Consider the following 10,000-nt stretch of genomic DNA (forward strand, 5'->3'; position numbering starts at 1 on the left):
ATGAATAATTCTGTTCGTCGATGAAAGTCTAGGATGTGCTTGAGAATGCGATTCGGTCATTACGCAGCTGCCGACTGAAAAGAAAGGCATGACGGTCTCAGGATGGTGTTTGCATTGTAAAGCTTTTGAGACATTTGGCTCAGATGACTCAGGAAGTATGTGTGGTTACCTGCGATGTCTCGTCTTTGTGCTCAGTCGACACGGGGCGAGAGTAGGAGGGGGGCGGAGAAGGGGGATGGGGGAGCGCAACTAATTCTCTTCATAATTACTAAACTGCCAGTACCCACCTCCACCACCATCTCTCTCTCCCTCTCTCTCTCACACCCTTTCTCTTTCTATCTCTCTGACTGAATCTCTCTCACTTCTAATATGTTTGCCATTCATCATCTCCCTCGCCTTTTCTTTTCTATTCCGTGACCCAAAGGCCCATCAAAGGTGTAATTTGTCTGAGGCAGCGTTGTAATTCCGCCGCTGGTTCACGGGGGTGTGTTGACCATGCCCTAGAAAGGAACGGAGCTTGTCCATCACGTTGCGTATGAAGTACCGTGCTCTGGCTGAGAGTAATCATTACATCAGACCCCGAGTAGGCAGCATGCTTAGTTCCTCGGGGCGCTTGCGACGCCGACCCGGCGAAGGACGCACAGACTCATTTGGTTATCCCTCTTTGTGATGTTTTGTTGAAATATAACAAATTCTCCCCAGAAATAAGGAGATACTTTCAAGCATGTGCAAGGTCTCGATTTCCATGAGACTTGGACTCAAGAAATCACCAGACAAAGATTATTGTTCCAATACAGACAGCATTGAGACATTGTTCATTCAAAACAAAACCTTTTGATAGAGCCAAGCACATATAGACCACATCAATTCTGAAATGCACAAGGACACTTCTGTTCAAAAGAGTTTTTTATCCTTTTCATTAAAAATTGTTTATAGGTCTTCAATTCAACAACTGAGTCACTGTCTACTTGCTAACGTAGTGATGGTAATGGAGAAATAATTGTATGGCCTTCAGAATATTTCCAAGGGCAGATAAGTATTAGGTCTTATGTTTGAGTGATTTTTAAAGAAAGTTACATTATAGAATGTAGATTTACATTATAAAGGTTGAGGAACTGGGCAGCAATATAATAAATATGAATTGAAACAACAATACACCGTTATATATAATATTCACTGTCACTGCTATGAGATGACTGCGGTTGGACTCTGCAAAGAAAGGAAGGGATCACAAGACATATAACCAGGTGTCACCATAGGATGGAAATCTATTCCTTTCTCTTGTATTTCTAACTATAAGCCTCCACTGAAAGCAGCTTACACAAGCAGTTACAACCCTATAGCAGGATACTGGGTTATCTCTGGCTTCAAGATGCACAACAAATAATTGTGTGGATTGAGTGCACGAGAGGAGAGCAGTCCTCCAGAGGTGCTCCAGCGCTGGCACCACCTTATTAGCACAGCGCTGCGCCGGGTGGGGGAGAGATAGCTTTATCGAGGCGCAGACGTTTAAAATATGCACAAAGAACGCGAGGCACATCTCGCCAACACGCTAGTCACATCTGAAAATCCGGTGGGAATTCACCGACCAAAACACTGAATATAGCTATATTTGAAACAGGCATGGGGGCCCTCGATTCACAGGCGAATGATTAGCATTTCTGCACCAGCATGAATGTGTGTGTGTAGGGGCCGTTTTGTGGATGCGTATGGGCAGGGCGTGGATGCGGAAGCGGGGATGGAGAGTATCACTCGCATGCCCGTGCAGAGAGAGAGGGAAGAGGACTAATTAACATATTAATGATCCCACCTTCTTTCAGTGGCTTCTGTCGGATAGTCAAAACACTTTGATAAGCATGCAAATGAGGACGACACCATCTGAAGTAGAAATTAGCTCACAGAGGCGGCCAGAGAGAGAGAGAGAGAGAGAGAGAGGGAGGGAGAGAGAGATAGAGAGGGAGAGAGAGAGATAGAGAAAGAGGGAGAGAGAGAGAGAGAGGGAGAGAGAGAGCAAGTCCCAGGCGTGGAGATGGATTGAGCCGTTTGTTTGTTTTAGTTATCTTTAATTATCTGCCGAACGGTGGGTGGCTGAATCCCTGCCACGTCACGTCGCTGGCGAGGGGTGACACGCTGCATGGCAATGCCCGCTGTCTAATTTTGCCTTCTTTCTCATTCTCTCTCATTTTCTTTCTCTCTCTCTCTCTCTCTCTCTCTCTCTCTCTCTCTTTCATTCACACTCTCTGTGGAGATGGAAATCAATACAGCTGAGGGCTTGCCTGTCCATCAAAGATTCAGTGGCCTTCAAAATGGCTGCCAGGGGGCTGTGCGACCGAGGACTCAGATAATTTCAGCTGGGACGCGGTCGTGGCAAGGACACAGACATGGCACAATGGGACGGCTCCCCCACAATGCTCTATTTAGGGGCAAGGACATGTTCAACAGGCACGTAGCCGGCCTCACCATTCACGAGATAGCCCTTTATATTCCACTATTACCCTGAATAATTAAAACACCTCATTCATTTGATCGCATCCTGCCAGGCTGAATTTCAGAACCATTTCGGTGCCCACAGATTTCGGTTCTCTCGGCAGCAACACCCCCCTCTCTCTCTCTCCTGGCGCTACATGCTAACGCAAAGTCTGTTCCCTGCTGCCAGCTCCCACAGAAACATAAGAGCTGAGGAGGCTTAACAACCACTGTTAGCATTAGCAAGCTTTCATGTCCAACTACTGAGCCCCTCTCTGGCTTCTCGCAGGCTATCAGCGAGTGGACAAGCCAATCAATGCAGCCTGTTATTGGAGATAAGTCAAAAATGAATAAACATAAGGTTGTCATGATTAATTCTACCACAGTCACACTGAGTGACTTGCAGGGATGCTTAGCATAAATAAATATGAGAGTGGGAGAGCTTGGAATGTGTGCCCAAAATGAGGTATTCTCTTTACATAAAGATGAAGTGAAGCCCAAGCACAGTCTTACTCAATACAGAAATCTTTCAGTCTTTCATTTTTATAAAATAAATAAACAAATAAAGTATATATATATATATACACATATATTTTCTTTTTAAATCATGGATTAATTATGCGGTAAAAATACAGGGGAATGTTAGAGAGTTAAGAGTCATGTTAGAGACTATATGGTGTGCTGGAAGCTGCCAGTCACTATTTGAAAGCCAAGGATGCCATACAAAAGAATTAAATACACTAAAAACATGGTTGATGTATTAACATGCAAATGATATTAATATATGTAGAAATATTTATGCAGTTAGAAGCTTTGTGAATTCTGCCAGGAAGACGCCACCCTTGGCATGGTTAAGAAATCTGGCTTTGTGGCATAATAGCATTTCAAGAAGTGAAATCCCTTAAACGAAGCCATGGTGCGGATAATGTAGACCAATTATCAAAATGCCGCTAACATCACATGTAGAGGTGCGGCAGGCTTCTAATGGCCACAGGTGCAGCTCTCGCACCATGTAATTTCATCCACAGGGAATAAAAAGGGTGGCGACGGATGCAGTTGCTGATTGGTGTTTGCATGTTTTGCGAGGACACCTGCAGTGGGAATGCATTACTGTGTGTAGGGAGAGGAACCAATCGTTACCTTCGGTGTCTTGCATATTTTCCACTGACGTGCCCACTTCCGTCACAACCTGGTGTAGGGCAGCTAAAAGGACAAGAGACACAGACTGAGAGTGTGTGTGTCTGTTTGTGTGTGTGTCAGTACACAAGTATTTTGTGTGTTTGTGTGTGCGCGTGCATGTGTGTGTGTGTGTGTGTGTGTGTGTGTTCAAAGCACAGAACTGTATAATCCCACACCACCTTCTTTAATTTTTCCAGAGTATCTGCCAATACATCTCCCGCATCATATCTTTGCCAGCCAGATCCTGACGTGAAGTCAAATTGCATTTGTCCTGACAACTATCTGGCCTCTGGAGAGAGACACCATCGATCAGGCACTATCGGCATTATGGACGCCTCTGCTCTGAGATAGGCTCGGTATTGATTGCCTGATTAATTGCTATCTTTGGGCAGCAGTGGAAAGCAGAGGGAAAGCAGGGGGTTCGGACTGGAAATTGGGTGCGTAAATGCCCAATCGACACAGACTAGCCAGGCCGAGAAGCTTCCCTTTTTTTTCCCAAATCTTTCTTTTTACGCCACCAAAAAGAAAAAGGGGGGGGGCACAGACGTCACAGGGACACGAGGGGCGGGGGGGGCAAAAGACAAAGCCATTTCAGGGCAGCGGGAATCACACTCTATCTAACACACTTCAGCTCGATGCAGGCTATCTGAGTCTAATGAAAGGCCAGCCACTCTAATCAGCGTCTACACTCGCCTCTCCCGGCGTGGCAGCTAATAGGCTCCAGGCCTGGACAGCCCAGGCAAACTTATCGACCCCGCGGCACCGGCGTCCATGCATGTGTGCACTGGGCTTCGGGACCAGGGGCAAAGGGGAAACATGGCTCCGGGGATCAATGCAAAGCTAACCTTAGACAAGTGCCATTGACCAGTTTGCATGTTAATGACAGCTGCTGGAGAAAGAAAGTGTCATTGTTTGGGGGGGCGACTGGGAGGATGTGACTGCAGTGCCTGAGGATGTCTTGATGACACATTTAGAATATAACCTGGCACACACTGTGACAAAGGTCTTGGCTCATATCTGTTTTCAGGGGGTTTCACACACACTGCAATAGCAACAGAATAAACAAACAGAGGTAAATAAGACAATAAAGGCAGTTGTGATTTACCTTGCCATTAGCAAGACTTTAGAAAGTATGGATTTATAGGGAGCGATCCTGAAATAATCACGTTGAGTGCATGAGGGCACATGCATTTCTTTGAGTCATAACATTTTGAGCTCCTGTCTACCCTCTAGTTTTGTGTCGTTTTGTATCATTCCTGCACATAGTCTTGGCATTAGCATGGCATGTCTTTATCAAGACAAGGGAGTTGAATAGCTCTGTCAGAGTACATCCAATTGAAACAGATGGTGAAGCATGTTGATATATGATGCACTGAAATATTTAAAGTGAAGCTTTTGGTAGTACTCCACAACTTCAGCATTATCAATTATGTGTGACAACAAATGTACTTTGACTCTCCAGTCATCTAAGGAAGACACAGTAGTGTACACTGTGAAGCACGGGCAAAGCTATACTCCATCAGAGATAGAGAGAGAGAGATGGCGAGAGAGAGAGAGAGAGAGAGAGAGAGAGAGAGAGAGAGAAGGAGAGAGAGAGAGAGAGAGCGAGAGGGAGAGAGAGAGAGAGAGAGGGAGGGAGAGGAGGGGGAAAATAGAGGCAAACATGGTGAATGAGAGAAAGAAAGGGCGATAGGGGAAGCCATTACCCAGTGGCTCTCAGCATCTCAAAGGTGCATCCCTCAGTACAACAAGAAGGACCTGAGAGTACATCACACCCATTACCGGGCTGTATGTTTCACCTTTCCATAATGGGTTTTGGTGTGAGTGAGTGCATGTGTGTGTGTGTGCGTGTGTGTGTGTGTGTGTGTGTGTGTGTGTGTGTGTGTGAGTGCCTGTGTGCGTGAGTGTGTAGTTGTATTTGTTTGTTTGGGGTAGCATGGCAGCAGAGAGCAGGGAAACTAAAATGGGTTCAGTCGCACTAACCTGAACAGCTCTTGTATTGCTGGTTCCACGGGCACTGAAGAAGAGCAGGCAGAGGCAGAGAAGAAAGAGAGGAGATGAGAGAAATGAGAGAGAGAACATGGGAGAGAAAGCGTGTGCTACTACAGCTCAAAGTAGGCATGCAAAGTCCTGCTTGTGTCAACAGTTTTTTTTTTTTTTAAATGTCCAAATTTTCAGAAACAACCAAACGCAAGAGAGATGAAACAATCAGATCAAAACTGTGTACATGCATTGTGTGCGATGACATGAGATGTATTGCTGGATAAAAAGTAGGCCGGTGTGTGAACAGGACAGGAAATGAAAGAAAAATAAGGAAGGGGAGAAAAAAGAAGTAGTGATTTTTTGGAGGTGATAATGAAGGGAAGCAAGCAAATGAGAGGAGTGCAGAGGGGAAGGTCACCCTGAGAAGAGAGAGAGAGAGAGAGAGAGAGAGAGAGAGAGAGAGAGAGAGAGAGAAAGAGAGATGAGATGGGATGAGATGGCAGACACACCTCGGGTACCTTTGGAGCGGGTGCGATGGCGCTTCTCGTCTGGCACATCCACCTCCATCTGGGGAAACACGGTCAGACTGTCAGTGCCTCTCTCTCTCTCCCTCTCTCTCTCTCTCACACACACACACACACACACACACACACACACACACACACACCCACACACACACACACTTACACACACACACACGCACACAAACACTTCAACACGAACATGTGCACAGCATACAGACAGACAGAGACACTCTCTCGGACACAAGCAGAAATGAAAACAGACACACAAACATACAGACTCAGTACAGTTCATACGTAGTACTATGGTATACAATGTATTTCAAAGAGGCATCATGCCAACTGTAATCACCTTAAGAGGCTTCATGCATCGCAGAGCCTCACAGTGAACGCATCAAATATAAATACTTATCAAATCCCTGATGAATGTGAGACAAATCCAAAGGATTTTCTCCAGTGCTTTTGCACTTTACCCATACAGGTGGGTATAGTATATTATAGTAGGTAGATTCCATTTGCCCGCCCTAAAGCTCATATGAATTGTTCATGAATTCAAAGAAGGCAGCATTATGTTATTTCCAGATGTTGCTAAATATTCATGCCGGACGAGTTTGACTATCACAGGAGTAGCCGTGTTTAGATGTCTCTCTTATTAAACATGATTTATTAAAGTAGCACTTAAACCTTCAGCCTAATGGTGTAAGCCTTGGTATTTTTTTATGAGGGCTATAAATGTTTCAAACTGAGAAAAATAAAATGATCAAAGCCAACGATACCCAGTAAATCTTATTAGGCGGTGAAACGGTGGGGTGTTTTGGAGGGGAAGAGTGAGGGAGACAGAGAGAGAGGGAGAGAGATGGTGAGAAAAAAAAAAAGCCAGAGATGTTTCCCTCGGAGTGCTCTGCCGGGGTTTCCATGGCAATGTGAGGAAATCCTACCTCCAGAAAACCGAGGACACCAAACAACTTATCTGTCTGACGCGCCTGCTGGCCAGACCGCATCTCCAGCAGAAAAATTCAGCACAGGGGTGGAGGCGAACAAACCAACCCAGCCAAGCAGGGCTGGGTCAGCTGTGGCAAACTTCACCAGTGAGCCTCCTGACTTCTGTGCTCCAGTTGACAAACCTCTGATTGAAGAGCCATTCAATACATTCATGGAGGTCTTTGAAAAGCCATTCAATACATTCATGGAGGTCTTTCTTTTTTTTTTAAAAGAGAGGTTTGAGGAATTTTTTTCGTGGGCAGTCAGGAGTGACACACAATTGTAAAGTAAAGTATCGGTTTTACTCCGGGACTGTGAAATGAAATGAAAGGTATGGCTCTGAGCAGAGACGTTTAATCACCCCTCTCAACACCAAACTGCATTAAACGCAAGAGGTAGAAAGCTTTTCATAGGACCTTTTGTCTGATTGGAGCCACAGCTCTTTCAGCAGACAAGCCCCAATGGATGCAACAATCAACCACTCACTCACTCACAAGCATGGCTTTTTGGGCTCGAGTAAACAAACTGAATCGGCTAACCTAGCTCCTAGAACCAGTAGCCACCATTTTCATGTGACCGTCTCATTCTGGGGCCCCTCTCTCCCGTGTTTGAAAATCTAGATAAGCTGATGTGACACAACAAATCAGAACACGTCAAAAGAGATGAACGTGTGCACGGTAATCTGGCGCAACATGTCTGTCACTCCACAGCGCCCCTCTGAACCACAGCCAAAGTCAGAGGCTCAGAGGGAGAAGGCTGCCGTCTGACGTCGGCCAGCCAGTCTCTCGCCCAAGACAACCTGGTGCAGTGATCCAAAACAAGGGCTCAGACAAAAACACAAACCTCAATGAATTTTCATTCAGGACCACGGACTAAAAAAACGAACCGTTCTGTTGCATCACCGCGCTCAAATAGAATACCCCAAAGCAGATGAAACAAATAACAAATGCCTGCTTCTTTTTCATGTGAGACAGTTCCAAGGATTCATTAGGAGTTTTAAATGCATAAAAAGGAATGTAGGAAGACTGGTAAATATTCAAAGGGGGGGTGGGGGGAGGGGGGTCACTGAAATTTAACCTCCCATTTTTTGAGGAATTAATTGAGATAATGAGAGCCATTTAAAATTCTCCAAGGACTTCTGTGCAGAAAAAAGGAAGTCTCTAAGACATCTGTCTCATTACAAACCCTGCACCAGTAAATGGTTTTAAATCATTCCTGACCATGATCTCTCATCAAAGCGTAACACAAATGTACACATTGATGCAAGCTAGATAAAGAAAGAGAGTCTACAACCAAAACTGAAGCCACCCAACAACTGAGGAATGAATTTTCACGTGAGAGGTGTACAACATGCATACAACTACTGTTAATTACTTAGTGGCGATATACTGCCATATCCCATCGAACCTTCTTTTCTGTGTAGGAAATTAAAAACACCCTATGACAACCTTCAAAGTCTTATCCGGCAGCAAATTTTGGAGGCGTCATTACAATACCTTCACATGTGCAGTACACCCATGTAAGGCCACTTATTGTATTTCTTCAAGCGTAGAACAATGGCTTAAAGACAGACAAGAATCGTAGCTTATACTGTCCCTTGCAACCCTTATTGTAACACTTGCAACACATATTGAGCAATAGCACACTTGTGCTTAAGACTGTGGGGTTAAGGACAAGCAAGCACAGACTTTAAATATGCTGTTGCATACTGATAACTGGCGTGCTAAAGTGTATTTGATCATGTAATTGCTATGTAAGGAGGACTATGTAATATAACCAGGTGAAGCTCATCACATTAGGAAAAGGGATGGAGAGATGGGTGACTGATGTGGAGTTTTTCCGCATAAAGCAAGAACGTTGTTGTTTAGTGAAACTCTGAGGACTAACCTACTGGAGTTGGATCTTGGGATTTCGTAAGTTGCAATTTTCTTTTCTTACTGCAATATTTCCGCAAAAAAACCAAACAAACAAACCAAACAAAAAAACGCAAATTCATGGAATTTCCACATTATTTGCAATTGATTTTATTTATCTCAAAATTACTAAAATGTTACGCAATTTTAAAGAATACCTGCAGCAAATTCAGTCACTTTTGGCCAAAACAATAACAACAACCCCTCCCAATATCCTGGAGGGACAGACATGAGGACTGTCTTAGCTAAGCAGTAGATGTTTTAAAGAACAGGCATCATCATTCGACTCGCACTGAATCCCAACCGATGTGGCATGCTTTCATTATTCCAAACACATGTAGGTTTGGTGTTGCCATTCTACAGCTCCAATCTCTTGCCCTGGTGTCCACGAAACTAGACTTCAGTCGACTACTGGCACTCATACACACTAATGGGCTTATTTGAAAGCTTGTTTTTAATCTTCCAGTGTATAGGCTTATCACACTAAAAAAAAAATAGAAAAGAAAAAAGGCATGAATTTGGTGCCGAAAAGTTGCAGCAAAAAGCCAAAGATAGCATCTGTTTTGCATTCACAAGTTAGGAGTGCCTGCCCACCATCGCGCCATTTATTAAGTACCATGATAGCTATGAGAGTTCAGGGAAATTAGGCTTTTATCTTGTTTATATTATTGAAATTTGTATGTATATCTATGCATGTGTTTGGGCATGTGTATGTGTGGGTGTGCATGTGTATTTTGTGACTCTCTGTGTGTTTGTGACTCTCTGTTTGTGTGTGTGTGTGTGTGTGTGTGTGTGTGTGTGTGTGTGGTTGTGTGTGTGTGTGTGTGTGTGTGTGTGTGTGTGTATGTGCGCACGCGCGCATGTGTGTGTTTGTGTGTGTGTGTGTGTGTGTGTGTGTGTGTGTGTGTGTTTGTGTTTGTGTGTGTGAGTGTGTGTGTGTGTGCGCGCATGTGTAAG

The 10,000-nt window shown here is 44.5% G+C and overlaps 1 protein-coding gene across 11 annotated transcripts in view; it reads right to left on the bottom strand.

The window, feature by feature from the left end:
* myt1lb (myelin transcription factor 1-like, b) overlaps positions 1–10,000 on the bottom strand; it is an 88,534-nt gene that overhangs the window by 48,818 nt on the left and 29,716 nt on the right. For 9 of the 11 annotated variants that reach the window (XM_031580483.2, XM_031580486.2, XM_031580494.2 and 6 more), the window contains exons 3-5: positions 6,138–6,195; positions 5,629–5,662; positions 3,607–3,669 (exon numbers count right to left, since the gene is read on the bottom strand). In XM_031580483.2, the coding sequence (XP_031436343.1) occupies positions 3,607–3,669; positions 5,629–5,662; positions 6,138–6,195 (155 nt within the window). The remainder of the gene's footprint in view (positions 1–3,606; positions 3,670–5,628; positions 5,663–6,137; positions 6,196–10,000) is intronic. The other 2 variants (XM_031580493.2, XM_031580485.2) reach the window with 1 other exon arrangement.

This window comes from Clupea harengus, chromosome 14 (assembly GCF_900700415.2).
Source record: "Clupea harengus chromosome 14, Ch_v2.0.2, whole genome shotgun sequence".
NCBI classification, from domain to species: Eukaryota; Metazoa; Chordata; class Actinopteri; order Clupeiformes; family Clupeidae; genus Clupea; species Clupea harengus.